The sequence below is a fragment of the Onychomys torridus genome, chromosome 2 (genome assembly GCF_903995425.1).
Source record: "Onychomys torridus chromosome 2, mOncTor1.1, whole genome shotgun sequence".
NCBI lineage: Eukaryota > Metazoa > Chordata > Mammalia > Rodentia > Cricetidae > Onychomys > Onychomys torridus.
Window position 1 is genome coordinate 61,757,456 of NC_050444.1, and position 16,064 is coordinate 61,773,519.

The following is a 16,064-nucleotide window of genomic DNA, read 5'->3' on the forward strand; positions in this document are numbered from 1 at the left end:
TGTGCATTGAACTTTAGACATAGTGAGACTACGCAGTTATGTTTCTTTTGTGTGTGGCTTTTTCATTTAACATAATGTCCATAAGGTTCACCCATATTGCCACAAATAGTATATTTGTGTGCACACACAAGCACCCTCTATTTTCTTTATAATTCAGCCATGGATAGACATTAGACAATAGGCAGATTTAATACCTTTGCTTTTGTGAATAACGCTGAAATGAATATTGGTCTCTTGAACATAGTGGTTTAATTCTTTTGAATGCATACCTAGAAGAAGAATTTCTGGGTCATAATGTACTTTTTTATTTTCTAGAGGGCTCCATACTGTTTTCCATAGTGTCCTTACATGTACATGGCCTCCAACAGTGTGTACTCCGCCCACCCCCATGCTCTCACCAGTACTAACCTCTCATCTTTTAGAAAATGACCATGCTAATGGATTTGGAGTGCTGAGTCATGGTTTTATTTGCAGCTCCCTGATGATTAATGCTATTGAGTATATTTTCATATACCTGTTGGTCATTTTTGTGGCTTCTTTTGAAAAATCTCTCTTCAAGTCCTTTGCCCAGTTTTAATTGAATTATTTCATTTCATTATCGAATTTTAATGCCACATATTCTAGATAGTAACTATGTTCAAATATTTTCTCCTATTTTGTAGTCAGTCTGACTCTTGACTACTTTTCCTTGGCTATAAAACTTTGATTTTGAAGCAGTCCGATGGGCCTATTTGCATTTTTTTGCTTTTGTCCTTGAAGTTCTGACCAGAAAAACCATGGCTATAACCAACGCATGGCATTCCCCCATGCATTTATCTAATGCTTTTATGGAGTAAGATCTTATGTTTACGTCTTCGATCTATTTTTAGTTGATTTTTATGCATAGTGTAAAATAAGGGTCCAACTTCATTCTTTTGCATGTGGTCATCTGTTGTTTCCACAGCATTTATTGAAGAGACAGCTCTTTCCCCACGTGTGTTCTTGGCTTCCTTGTCAAGTCATTTAACCATACCTGTGTAGGTTTATTTTGGGGGAGGGTGGGAAGGGACCTCTGTTCTTTTCCATCTGTTTTTGGTTATGTGTCTGTTTTTCTGTTTGTGCCATGCTGTTTTCATTGCTATGTCTTTGTAGTATATTTTAAAGTTAGATAGCAGTAATCACTCCAATTTTGTTTCCATGCTCAGCATGTCTTTGGCTGGTGTGAGTCTTGTGGTTTCATGCACATAGTAAGGTTGCTTTTATTTCTTAGAAAAACATCCTCGGGAAAAACAGCACCAGGAATTTCATAGGATTGCATTGAACCTGCAGATCATGGTGTTAGTGCAGACATGTTCACCTTTAGTCTTCCTCTGCCTGGAATTTGAGTGCCTTAATTTCTCCTTTGGCTCGTTAGTTGTTCAGGAATATAATATGTGTACATTTTTGCACATTTCTAAAATGCCTGGTTAGTGGTAGGTGAGGACTTCCTTCCGTGTGGCTCTGGTCGTTCAGCAGATGTGTTGTCCCTTCGACTTCTCAACACGTCCCATGTGAGTAGGTGATGGTCTTCAGTGCTGGACTGGTGCTCACCTGGAGGCCGTCATCGGTCATGTGATACCGCAGGCTATTTTATAAGCCAGAGACACTCTGACACTTATAAAAACATCCTCTTCCTCCCACATTTTGTATTTTAATGCCACACCTGACATGTCTTTATATTGTGCATCTCTTAACCAATGGTGGTAAATGTTTAACATTTTAATAGTGTTATCTTTAAACCTATAAAGTGAAAGTAAATGGTAGTAACAGATTTACACACCACACAGCTGTGTTCTCAGTTGGGTGTGTTGCTTACCTTCCCTGTGAGTTCTATGCTTTTGTGTCTTTTCTTGTTTCTAACTTCAGCTTGAAGAACTGCCCGTAACATTTCCTGTGACAGGTCTGTTGCAGATGACTCCTTCATCTTATGTTGGGAAAGCCTTTCTTCATTCTAGAACAGCTGTTCTAGGAACAATAGTCTTGACTGGCAGTTTGGGGGGGATAGGGTATTTGATCTTGGCCTTCTATCTGGGAGATTCTGTTGTAGCCTAAGATCCTGGTTGTGAGGAGACTAAGACCCTGGCTGTGAGGGAAGTGTCCTATGGCTGTGACACTCGAAGGAGGCCCTTTCACTCTTACCTCTATCCAAATGTATCCTCTGTTGTTCAAATCTTAGATTGTCTTTTAATTAAAAACAAAAAACAAAACAAAACAAAACAAAAAACCCAAAGCCAGATATCAGGGTGAACGCTGAAAGATCAGAGAAGCAGAGGAAGCCGCAGCCAACCTTACCTACCCAACTCCTCAGCCAATCCTGTTCCCACAAATCCTCAGACTGAAAGCCTCTGAGTCCTCACCTGAAAGGGTCTCAGCTGAACTGCCTTAGTTCCTGTTTCTTCACATATTATATACCTTTCTCTGCCCTGCCAGCACTTCCTAGGATTAAAGGCATGTGTGCTTCCAAGTACTTGGATTAAAGGTGTGTGCTACCACTGCCTGGCTCTGTTTCCAGTGTGGCCTTGAACTCAGAGATCCAGATGGATTAAGGGTGTGTGCCACCACTGCCTGAACTCTATATCTAATCTAGCGGTTGGCTCTGTCCTCTGATTCTCAGACAAGCTTTATTAGGGTACACAATATATCACCACAATCCTCTGTTCCTTTTTCTTTTTTTTCTTTTTTGTTTTGTTTTGTTTTGTTTTGTTTTCAAGACAGAGTTTCTCTGTGTAGCTTTGTGCCTTTCCTGGAACTTGCTTTGTAGACCAGGCTGGCCTCAGACTCAGAAAGATCTACCTGTCTCTGTCTCCTGAGTGCTGGGATTAAAGGCGTGCGCCATCACTGCCCGGAGAATCCTCTGTTCTTTTTGCTGCGGGTATTCTTGGCCTGTGCCCTATGCTGGTCCATAAGACTGTACAACCTTTTCCCTGAGTTCTAAGGTGGTGCTGGCCCACTCACTCTCCAATTGAAAGTGTAGTTCTTGCTGGCTCCATCACCTCCATCCTCTCAAAAAGGGGATGATAATCTCCTTTGTGTTTATGATTTTCCAAGTCCATTACTGCCTTATCTTTTCTAAAGAATAGGCATTCTTTGGCATCCCATGTGAGTTAACTGGCAAATTAACACAGCAACAAAGTACATGTACCTTTCAGTGTGTGTGTGTATGTGTATACAGTTTGTGTTACATCATAGTATGTAAAGAAAGGATATTTTAGTCATGTCTGTCTTGGGTTGTTAGAAGCACAACTCTTAGTGGTTTATGCGAAAGGGAAAACTAAATCAGCCCTTAGAACTGAAAGGATAGTGACATCGTGGCCTCGGGCTTAGCTGGCTCTGGTGATTTACACTGAGCTCCTTTCCCATCATCCCTCTCTCAGTTCCCTTTCTCACGGCGTCTATTGTATTCTTCCTCGTCCCTCCATGGGGCAGGGTTATGGCTACCATCATCTGTCATTGCAAACATCTGCCTCAGGCACAGACAGTAGGACTTTCTGCTCATCAGTGAAGAAGTTAACTTCGGCACAGCTTCCTCAGAACTGCAGCAGTATCTAAGTTACCCTTCTGTCATTGTAGGACTACACCCTGACAGAAGCGGCGTACAGGAGAAGGCATTAGTTTGGTGTAGGGTTCCAGAGCAGTATCTTTCACCCTGCTAGAAAAGACATGGCAGCAAGCAGGGAAGCATGGGAGCAGAGGCATAGCGAACAGGAAGTGGACCCAGCTATAAGGTCTCTGGATCCATCCCCAGTGACTTCCTTCCTCCAGAGAGGCCCCACCTCCTCCAGGTTCCACAGTCTTCCCCAACAGCGCCACCCTCTGGAGACCAAGCGTTCGAATGGGGTGCCTTCAGACCACAATTGAGACAGGGTGAGGCAGCCCTTGGGTTGTAGAGTATACAGCCCTGCTTGTGAAAACGGAAACCACAGTTCCACGGGCTGCTTTAGGAAGTTGTTAATTGTCATCACCACAGATGTGACTTAACACTCAACTAATTTCTGTTCACTTAAGTCAAATTGCCATAAACAAAGATAATCAAAGCTGGTATTTTTATTAAGAGTTTTAAAAGTTTGCACCCAGCAAGCCTGTACCTGTCTATTAAATACAGATTTGTAGAGTAAATTGGTAGTTGTATTTATGGTGTATTAAAACAGTTTACTGACGTGATCCAGAACTTTATAGTTCACTTTGGTTCTACCGGTCTCGCTGATATCCCATCTACATATCTGCTCCTGTGTTTCTACAGGATGCTGATGAACAATGTCCAGTGAAGAGAAGTGTTTCAGGAACCGCTGGTTTAAATGGAGGTGAATGTGAGAGGCAATACTATGACCCCTGTGTGCTGTCAACACCAAGAAAGGCATAAAAGCCTCCCTGGCCATGCAGGCCATCTGTTGGGACCTCACAGCACCATTCCACAAGACTTGGTTGCAGAACTGCCATCTGCTTGGCTTGTGGTTTGAACTTTAGTTACCCCGAGCCTGTTCTAAGTACAGGAGTCGGGACTTTAGCAACCTTATTGCACGATGAGGTCTTTGAAGACCCCATTTCAGGATGAAAGGCTGCAACAGCAGTAATGACCACAAAACAGCAAACTCTGTGATTGTAGAGCAAGTTGTAGGTGAACTTCAGAAAAGACACATGCTGGCAACCTGCTAGGACTCTATCTGGGACTGGCCGTGTGCTCATGGGAGAGTCCAGATGCAGCCTTCCATTAGGAAATCCAAAGACCAGCATTCTGGTGTTTCTCAAAACCTACCTGTTCTATCCATTCGGTACTTATTAACCCAGGGTTTGTCCCATTCCAGGGTCTGCCTAGCAGTGGCTCAACTCCGTGTACCACTCAGATTCTCTGTTCAGTTTCAGCTGTAGTCTGCTTTTCCCCGTTGGCAGAGAAAGGCCAATTCCACTTCAACAAATTATCATCGTCGGGGCTGGAGAAGTGGCTCTGGAGTTAGGAGCACTGGCTGCTCTGCCAGAGGTCCTGAGTTCAATTCTTAGCAGCCACGTGGAGCACACAACCATTTACAACTATAGTCCAAGGGATCCAGTGCCCTCTTCTAATGTGCATATGTACATGATGCACGCAAAATACTCATATGCATAAAATATATAAGTGGTTTTTAATTAAATCATTATAATGTTTAAAGGGGTCTTATCTGAATAATTTCCAGTAGATAACTTATACATGCTATTGTTTTTTAACCTGTAGCAGCAAAGAAAGCTATCACATATTGAAAGTGAAGAAAGTCAGCTCTCAGAAAATTCACTTAATCTATTTTATTGCATCTAATTAAGAATTTTACCAATAACCATTATCAATAACTACTACATATTATCTTTTTTCATATATTCAATTAAAAGCCTAATCCCTACAGTTTGTTTTCTTCCAAAAAGGAGTTATGTTGCTAGTTAATTTCTCTGGACATAAGAACAAGTGGGAAGTGGGATGTTATCCCATGGCATTCTGTTGACCTCCAGAGTAGATTTGGGTGACACACTGTGCACTGGGTGGTCTTGGGATAGTCTTCAGATAGAAATGTCATGTGAAAAGAGTTGTGTGGTCATGTGATCTCTGCAGTTTTGTTTGGGCCACTGATGGCACTAATGAATTACAAACAACTTCTAGGAAGATGTCTAAATCACTGTACTGCCTCCAAAGCAGTGCAGTCCTACCCTGAACTGAACAGAGTGCCTTGGTGTGTTGACGGTAACATCACTTGGGCACTTGTCTCTTAAGCTGAAGAGCCCCATGAAAGCTCTCTGAAGTATTTGTAAACCTCAACAAGAAAGACAGGAATGCCGTTTGAATATATAATATTTAAGAAGAAAGGGCAGCAAGCCTTTCCTCACAGCACTTGAGGGGCAGAGACAGGCTAATCCCTAAGATCAAGGCCAGCCGGGTCTACAGAGAGAGTTCCAGGAACCTTGTCTCTAAAAGCCACAAAAAAAAAAAAAAAAAGCCAAATTAACTGGAAATGTTAAACATTAGCCTTTATTGAAAATAGAACGGGGTATGTTACATAAGCCTTTAATCCCAGCACTAGGGAGATAAAGGGGATCTGTGAATTCAAGGCTACATGTCTAGTTCCTGGTCTACAGAGAGACCCTGTCTTAAGGGGGAGAGGGACGGGGCAACCATGGCTTGAGATGTCTAGTCAAGGAGGGGAAATGGTCCAAGTTATAAGAACATATTTTAGAGTAAGATGTATAGTAAATGAGTAGGACAGAAATGCCTTCTCAGCAAGCATAGCTGTCTATTACAGTGTTGTAAATTTTAAAGGTATATGTCACTTTAATACATTAATGTGTACACATTGAACCTTGCAATCACCTATACTTGTGTCAGCAAAAACCAATAGAAAAAGACTAGAAGAATTAGAAACCAAGAGAATCCAAAGGGGAGTATGACCGCCAAAAGCAGGAAAGGAGTCCAATATAAGAACCAGAAATGCCCGTTGGATTTGGCAGTCAGTCTGGTGACCTTAAAAAGAACAAATTCAGTAGCTTGTTAAGGGCAAAGCATCTTGTAGCAGGTTGAGAAGACGGCAGTAAGGAAAACCTTTCAACACTTCATCCATCCTGATGTATTGAGTGGCTGTGTGTTCTCTTGGCCAGCAATTCTGAGAAGTATAAAAGGGAAGATTTTCAACTCTCCCTTTGCCCAGTGCTGTGAGTTATTGGTAAACCAAGTGTTCAGGGCTATAGTTCATGCACACATGCTTTGTGTGGATGAGAACTTCTTGGAACAAACAGGTCAGGTGACCTGGCCTCCGACACAGTATACGCTTGTGTAAGAAAGAATTGGTGAGTCGTGGCTCCCTGGACTGAAAGACTCAGGAGCCGTGCGGTCATTTGGACATTTCTGCAGGATCAAACTGTTTTCTGTCAAAATGGAAGTCCTTCCACTTTGAGTGCCGGTTCTGGGTTCCACTTACAATATCTTCCACCACAAAACTTTCAATTTTTATGACTGGAATCTCGAACGACTTGTATCTCACGTGGATCCCCCAGTCATGGCGGCAGTTCTGAATGGCACAGAATATTTTTGCTTTCTTCTCAAAACTATCGTAGGTCTTTGGTTTAGGGTGTGGCTTAGACACAAAGCGTTCCTTAAAAGCTTCTCCAAGTACGGTGTAATGGGATTGCTGAAAGCAAGAGATTGAATATAAAAGAACGTTAGAAGCAGTCCAAAAACGACTTAAAAACTACTCAACAGTCAAGGAGGAAGAGTGAGTGGAATCACCTTTATTTTACAGATGGAAAAAGAAGGGACTAGAGACAGAGCCTCCTGCAGGCCAGAGGAGGATCCATTTACTGGGCTTTATGCACGTGTGGGAGGAGGTGTAAGGGAGGTGGTACTGAGCACCCGTGAAGAGGGAGAAACCCAGCTCTCTAACTCAGAAACAAAGGGGTAGTTGTTGAACACATGCAAAGTACACGTTTACCAGAGCCCAGAAAGGCACAAACCAAAGCACGTGTACCCTACAGAAACAAGTGCAGACCCAACATCCAGTTCTCCAGGGAAATGGTCTAAAGGGGCCACTGTGAACAAGAAGCCTTTGAAATCAGAACTGAAAGTACCTTTTACATCTAAAGAATCCGATTCAGAAAATGGATGTCACTGGTAATACGCTTCTTGTTCAGATGATCCCATATAATCCATCCCTAGCTAGTCCAGCCATTCACCACCCTCCATTGGTAGCAAGAATTACACCAGCATTTGTCTCAGGAGGTTTTGCCAACCTTTAACTAAAAGTTTTAAGGGGGCCAGACATGGTGGCACACACCTTTTAAGTCCCAGCATTTGGGAGGCAGAGACAAATGGATCGTTGTGAGTTCAAGACCAGCCTGATCTACAGAGTGAGTTTCAGGACAGCCAGAATTATATAAAGAACCTGTCTCAAAAAAAAAAAGTTTTAAGGGGGAAAAAGTAAAAGGCTAACCTGCAAGTGTTACTTTTTGTTTGTTTGTTTGTTTCAATACAGACTATCCTAGAACTCACTCTGTAGAGCAGGCTAGCCTCAAACTCAGAGACCCACCTGCCTCTGCCTTGTAGGTGCTGGGATTAAAGGCGTGTGCTACCACCACTGCCACAGCTGTGTTACATTTTTTTTAAATAAAGAGTTTTGTTTTCATTATAGAAGTGTTCTCTGGAGCTGGGTGGTAGTGGCATGGGTCTTCAATTCCAGCACTCCTGAGGTGGAGGCAGGTGGATTTCTAAGTTCAAGATCAGCCTGGTCTACAGAGTGAGTTCCAGAACAACCAGAGCATCACAGAAAAACCAAAAAAAAAAAAAAAACAGGCAAAAAGGAAAAGGGGAAAAAAGGTTCTTTGTCTACAAAAGAATTTTAGAAAACACAATAGGAAGAAAGAATCTCTTTATCAGAATATGACCTTTTTAAATACTTAGCCTTTAGTCTCGGTTCTTCTTGACAAAGATGGACACCCCCCACCCCATTGGTAGACATAACAGTGACAAAGGTGTTGCTGTGTATGTTGTATGCAGCCATAAGGAAAGCATCTTTATGATTTTGTGTTCGGGTTATTCTCACTGCACCATTAGTTGGCCGGCAGGTTCCACTCTACCACGTGTGCTTCAAAACTGCAGCCTCAACATTTCCTCTGGTGTAAACATCCAATAAAGGTGCAAAACCAGCTAGGAAGATTCTTGAATGTCTTAAACCAAGTTCCAAGGCATACATTTATATTCATCCACACATTTGATAAAACTAAGACATCAACACCAGTACGTTTCTTTTCATTGCATATTTTTATGCCTAATCCTTTATTTGTCCCAGGAGCTAATTAAGGACACAACACTGTCTCTAGCATAGCCTTCATTTTCTTTCTTTTTCTTTTTTTTTTGGTGTGTGTGTGTGTGTGTGTGTGTGTGTGTGTGTGTGTGTGGTTGGTTGGTTGTTTTTTTTTTGAGACAGGGTTTCTCTGTGTAGCTCTGGCTGTCCTGGAACTCACTTTGTAGACCAGGCTGGCCTCGAACTCACAGAGATCCACCTGCCTCTGCTTCCCGAGTGCTGGAATTAAAGGCGTGCACCGCCGCCGCCGCCGCCACCACCACCACCACCACCGCCCGGCACAGCATTCATTTCCTACAGCTGAATAAAAGAACTTTTGGAAAAAGTGGTGGTGTGTGCCTGCAATCCCTGCACTGGGGAGGGAAGACACAGGAGCTTCACAAGTTGAAGCCAGCCCGGTCTACATAGTGAGACTGTCTTTCACAAGGACTTCACTTTTTCTCAAATTGACACACGATTGTTTGTATTTGAGTTGTGCCGTGTGATAACCTAAGCAAAGGATGATCTCATTGGAGTAATTAGCATTCCCGTCTGCTTGAACAGTTTTCAGCTCTTCACGTTAGGAAGCTTTGAATCTCCCTCCTCTAATTTGTTATGAGTTGTAGTGAATCGGAAACTGTCAGCAGCTCTTGCCCCGCTGTGTGGTGGGACCCTAACCCTTACCATCCTGACTGTTTGGGGCCACTGTAATCAGACCTCCCTCTACTCCCCGGCCTCTCCCACCACGGTTCTAGTTTGTGCTTCCTAACATCAGCTTTCCTGGCTCCCACATAGAAGCAAGACTTTATTTCTCACTGCAAGGATCATGGCCAGCAGTCACAACAGAAGAACTAGCGTCCTTCTATGAACATTTCTCCAGGAGATGATAAGCTTTGACTGGTACTACAGAGGGCCAGAGCTGCTCACCTCCACCACTCGGATGTCAGCTGTGTAGCAGGCAAAGGTCTTGCACTTCCCACACAGCAGTTTCTTGTTTTCTTTATCAGGGACAGGTGGTGGTTTGTGTTGACTATCTCTGATGAACTTTTCATCCAACTGTATTTGGCGAACCTACATTCCAAAAGAAAGATCCCTTGACTGACCACGACCAGCACAGGAAGATAAGTGCACATGGCTAGCCACAACACACACACACACACACACACACACACACACACACACACACATACACACACACACACACACATACACACACACACACATACACACACACACACACACATACACACACACACACACATACACACACACACATACACACACACACACACACACACACACACACACTCGAATATCATTTCCATGAGCATACAGTGCCTAGTTGTATTGTTTTGTTTGTAAAAGTCAATCTCATAATTCCTTTGGTTCTCTTAACTCTTTAGTAGTCAGTGTTTAAATATATCCTCCATTCATCTTTTAGTTGCTTTCACAGACATGCCTGTCAAACAGTCACATGAACCATGCTTTCTACTCTAGAGGTTTGCAAAACTTTAGAAAACCTTCACAAATAGACTGATCATGTGGATGCTTCAGGCATAAGCCCAAGGAATGGATCAAGAGGAGAAATAGCCCTCTATCTGAAACCTCTCCTCCAGCCCGAAAACATATTGCTGAACTCCAGTACGGTGTGATGCCTGCATGGTGCAGCTGTATTCTAACTCAGATTGCAGACTCTGGCATACAGAAAGAATCGGGCACAATGACAAAGCAAATGAAAGATTATCAAAAGTGAGAAGAGGGTAGACCAGCAGGAAACACTGGGGGCCTGGGAATAATGTGGTGGTGGGTTCCCTGGATTTTCTGTTCATCTGATATGTGCAGACTTGAGGTTGAAGCAGATGAGATCAGAAATGGCCAGAGGTAGAAACAAAGTCCCAAGAAAAGCCTGCCAACCTTCAGCAAAGGACTGGAAAAGAGCAGCCTTGCAGACAAACTCTTCAGAGCCTAAAGACAATATAACTGCTTCACTCCCTGGGGAGTGAGGGCACTGTGGCCCAAACCCTCCCTCCCTGTGCCAACACCAAGGGGGAGCTAAGATTTCTATTTTACAAAGATATAACTAAGCCCCAGTTATCAGGATGAAGCCAGGGTCTTCAGCCCTGTTGACAGGATGCATAAACCCCACTCTCCCACCCACTTACCCACAGCTGTAAGACCCTATGAGGAGACAATTTCCCACCTCCTCCTCTTGCTCCTCTCAGAGGCTGGACATCTGCTTCCACAGATGGTGACAAAGCAGTGGCCCTACCTCCTAACCAGAGCTGAGCCAGAAGCCAGCTAACACAGAAGGCTACAAAGGTTCAGAGTGAAAATGTCTTAAGTTGCAAACACCTCTTTTCGTATCATGAAACAGGAAGAGCTCACACTGAATGAAAAAGTAACCATCAATGATGCCAATGCTGAAATGATAAGATTTGTGTGGTAAGGAATTTAACAGCCAGGATGAAAATGCTTCAGTGAACTATCACAGACATTTGATTATGGAAAAATATACAGGTTCATTACACCCCAAACTTAAAGCTCAACAGAAGGGCTGGACTAGAGGGGACCAAGGAGCCATTATGAACTAAAAACTGGAATAACAGCTGAGAGATGGCTCAGCAGTTAATAACAAGCACTGGCTGCTCTTCCAGAGGCCCTGGGTCAGTTGCCAGCATCCACATAGCAACTGACAACTCCATAACTTCAGTTCCAGGAGATCTGACACCCTTTTCTGGCCTCCTTAAGCACCAGGCATGAGTACTTGGAGCACAGACTTACATGCTGTCAACACATGCATACACACTAACACTATATATATATAATATATTATATATAGAACATGTATTTTTAAAACTAGAACAAACAAAATTACCCCCAATCAAACAGCACAAAGAAAATAAACTAAACACACACACACACACACACACACACACACACACACACACACACACACACAACCACAAAAAATAAAATAAAAAACAGATTCTTTGGGATACATATGGCTACTGAAGAATTTTTTTACACTTAACATCTAATGCTATTAGAGTCCAGAAATGGAGTAGCAGGATTTGAAAAGCCAGAAATCATGGCTGAACAATTCTGAAATGTGACAAGCAATAAGATCATAGATTCACAAAGCCAAACAAGCTCCAAAAAGGATAAAGTAAAGACATTCACTTCAAGGTGCATATAATAAACTTCTGGAAACACAAAATCTCAGAGTAAAAACAAACAAACGAACAAACAAACAAACAAAGAATGTTCTCTCTCCAAAGGAAAGCCTGAATGCCAGCAGGCAGTCCTTAGAAGCCACACAAGCCAGAAGGAAGTGTCATAGTTTTTTCTCAAATGTGACAAGACTTATCACTCCTGCCTGTCAAAAGTGAAGGGGCGTACTCAGAAGAAAGAAAACCAAGACTTTACCACCATCACACAATGAATAAAGGCTAAAAAATAATCAATGCATGATATTCACAGCCTCCAATCTTCATGCTATCACACCTGAGATTTTCTTTCTTTTTTTTTTTTTTTTTTTTAATTTTCTCACTGTGTAGCCCTGGCTGGTCTGTATCTTGCTATGTAGACCAGGCCGGCCTCAAACTCAAGAGATCCACCTGACTCTGAAGTTCTGGGATTTAAGGCATTTCCTACCATACCCAACCTCTTATATTTTCTTGGTTTTGTAAATAAAATGGAGAGAGAAGTGTGACTGGGTGTGGTGGCACAAAGCATCTGGGTCTGGAAGTGGGAAGATCAAAAGTTCAAAGTTATCCTCAGCTACATAATGAGTTTAAAGCCACCTGTGCTAAGTGATGCCTCTATCGCAAAAAAAAAAAAAAAAAAAAAGGAAAAAAGAAGAAAAAAAAAGTGGAATGTCTTAGGGTTTCTGTTGCTGTGAAGAGACACCCATGCCCATAGTAACTCTTATAAATGAAAACATTTAAGTGGGGTAGCTCGCTTAAAATTTCAGAGGTTCAGTCCATTATCATCATGGTGGGAAGTATGGCAGCGTGCAGGCAGACATGGTGCTGGAGAAGTAGATTAGAGTCCTACATCTTGCAGGCAACAGGAAGTTTACTGAGACACTGGGTAGTATCCTGGGCATAGGAAACCTCAAAACCTGCCTTCATAGTAACACACTTCCTTCAACAAGGCTACACCTCCCAATAGTGCCGTTCTCTATGAGCTTATGGGGGCCAGTTACATTCAAACTACCACATGGGGGTTATGTTCCCATCTTCAAAAAAAAGTTTTCACTGTTGTGAAAGAGTTATATGACATGTACTTATTCTTTGCTATAAATTAACTTTGGATAAATTTCTAGAAAAAATTTTAGGGTTACATGATTTATACATTCCTTTATAAGCAATTTTTTGTTTTGTTTTGTTTTTTGAGATAAAGTTTTTCTATTTAACAGCCCTAGCTGTCCTGGAATTCCCTTTGTAGACCAGTCTAGCCTAGAACTCACAGAGATCTGCCTTCCTCTACCTTCCAAGTGCAGGGATTAAGGGCATGTGCCACCACGCCTGGTTCGCTTTATGAGAAATTTTAATATTAACTTCATTTTTTGGTGTTGTTTTATTTTCTTGAGACCGGGTCTCTGTACATAAGCCCTGGTTGACCTGGAACTCACTATGTAGACCAGGCTGGCTTTGAACTCAGAGATCTCTCTGCCTCTCAAATGCTGAGATTTAAAGGTGTGCACCACCATGCCCAGATTTTTAACTTCATTTTTTAAGATACAGATGAAGGTGAATAGAGAGACGGCTCAGTGGTTCAGAGCAGTTACTGTTCTTCCCAGGTTTGATTCCCAGCACCTACACTGAAGCTCATTACCATCTGTAACTCATATCAGGCGATCTGACACACTATTCTGGCCTCCGAGAGCACCAGGCATGAACAGAGTTCACAGACATGCATGTAGGCAAAACACCCATATATATAAAACATGAAATGAAAGATTAAAAAGTTCAGGTCTACTCACTTTCTCAGTTAGGTTAGAGCTTGGGGGTACGTGACAGGAAAGAGTAAACATGAACTTTCCCTTGGACATCCTATTGTCTTTCACTCACTTATATGTAATGACTTTTTAAATTACACACTGAAATCCAATTAAAACACAGTCATCTCAAGTATCTTAAAGTATGTACTGCTGGTAATTGCTCTAAATTCTAATGAGTTAAATGTGTTACTACTATAGTTAAGGCTTTAAAACAGACAGCAGCACCTGGTGGAGATGTCGCCAAGGCGCTGCCCGACCCAATCCCACACCTGTGGTTGAAAAGAAACAGCCCCACACACAGGCAGAATCGGTTTCTTCCTTCTATGTTGTAGGTTCCAAGGATCAAACTCAGGCCATCAAGCTTGGTGGCAAGCACCCTTTTCCACTGAGTGTGATGGCTAAAATTGTATTTTATGTTTAAATTACTGTGCTTAAGAGAACAATAAAACAGAAATGCCTCTAACCTGTAAGCCCCACTTGCCTAAGGACAGATAATGTCCTGGAATGCTGGCGGCTGTTGTTCATGTTAGATAACAAGCCCCATGTTTTCACTTCCACAAACAAGCTCAGTTGCCCCAAATGCACAGGATGTGCTTGATCACATGTAGGCAGGAAGTACGTCAGGATGTACTCTTGCCCCTGATGATTGGACAAAGACAGGAAGTACGAAGCCTTATGGGTTTGCCAGTATAAATTTCTGACTGATTTGCAGCCATTCTCTGGAATCCTGGGTATGGACCTGGCCACTGTCCATTGTCCTGGCCAGTATTTAATCAAGCTTGCTTCAAATTTGGCTCAAAACTGTAGTAGTGGTTTTATCCTCGCCTGGTGGGACTGACATGAGCCATCCTCGGGTTGGGGATTTAGCTCAGTGGTAGAGCGCTTGCCTAGCAAACGCAAGGCCCTGGGTTCAATCCTCAGCTAAAAAAGAAAAACAAAAAAACATGAGCCACCCTCTACCCCTCCTCCCACCCTCACAGGTGGAGAAAGCAAAGCCTGGAAGCAGCTGTGAGTATCCACATTATCCTGGAAGTGTCCCTCATTCAAAGGGACATTCATGACCTATCTTGTCCCCAAGAGGAAGGGAACACAGGCTTCCTCATTTAAATGTCAGATTACACTATGTGGTCGTTATAACCAGAATGGCCCAATAATCTTCACCATCGTGAGTTACCTGAATTACCATCGTGTCTGAAACTTCCTTCCATCATGGACTTGAGTTCTTGGCTTCCCCTGGACTGTACATGTTAAGCCGCTCCACGGTACCCAGAGAATTCTCCAGGGCACAATGCTCTAATGATGGTGGACCATACAACATGCAACCTCCAAGCAAACTGTGTTCAAGCCAGTTTTCAAGTTCAAATCCAGCTCCAGAACCCTCACTAAATACCACAAAAGGGGTTCCCACCCCAAGAACCATAACCTTCTTTTATGGCATTTTCACACAGATCTCTCATGCCCCCTCCTCACACTGGGTTCTCCTTCCTCTCGGGCAGGTCCTCCCTTTCAAGTCACATGAATTTCATCAATCCCTTCTATCTCTAATTCCATCACTTGAAAGGTAGAGACAGGAGGATGTGAGGTTCAAGATCACCCTCCTCTCCACAGCAAGTTCACGGTCAAAGGCAGCCTGAACTACTTGGGATCCTCTTTAAAAAAAAAAAAAAAAGACACACACACACACACACACACACACACACACACACACACACACACACACACACACACACACACACTCAGCACCAACCATACTCATTTGTTATTTCTGGTCAGATTCCAAAAGACTAGCACAGAAAGAAAGACTTACCATTTTTTCAAATTTCATTTCATCCCATGTTTGAAGTCTTGAAATGGACTCATTCATTATTCTCTCCTTGAACATGTTCACCTTTTCTTTTTCTATTACGTCAGCATTGCTGGTCAGGAGGAAGCACTTGCTATCTCTCGCTCTCCCTCTGCCTGTCAGAAAACGTTTTATTTTTCTTTATTTCATTTTATTTTACACAAAGACAGGGTTTCTCTGTGTAGCTTTTCGCCTTTCCTGGAACTCCCTTTGGAGACCAGGCTGGCCTTGAACTCACAGAGATCCACCTGCCTCTGCCTCCCGAGTACTGGGATTAAAGGTGTGCGCCACCACTGCCCGGCCAGAAAACGTTTTATTTGTACTTTGGATGTAAAGCACTGATGTTATGTGAAAATAGATACAAAAATGTGAGAAGTATTCCTAGACTTTGACTGTGATTCACAGCACC

The 16,064-nt window shown here is 42.7% G+C and overlaps 1 protein-coding gene across 2 annotated transcripts in view; it reads right to left on the bottom strand.

Moving 5' to 3' along the window:
• Positions 1-6,081: 6,081 nt before the first annotated feature.
• Ddx58 (DExD/H-box helicase 58) overlaps positions 6,082-16,064 on the bottom strand; it is a 47,782-nt gene continuing 37,799 nt past the window's right edge. For both annotated transcript variants that reach the window (XM_036177520.1, XM_036177519.1), the window contains 3 exons: positions 15,620-15,771; positions 9,735-9,878; positions 6,082-7,160 (listed from right to left, as the gene is read on the bottom strand). In XM_036177520.1, the coding sequence (XP_036033413.1) occupies positions 6,864-7,160; positions 9,735-9,878; positions 15,620-15,771 (593 nt within the window). In that variant the 3' untranslated portion in view covers positions 6,082-6,863. The remainder of the gene's footprint in view (positions 7,161-9,734; positions 9,879-15,619; positions 15,772-16,064) is intronic.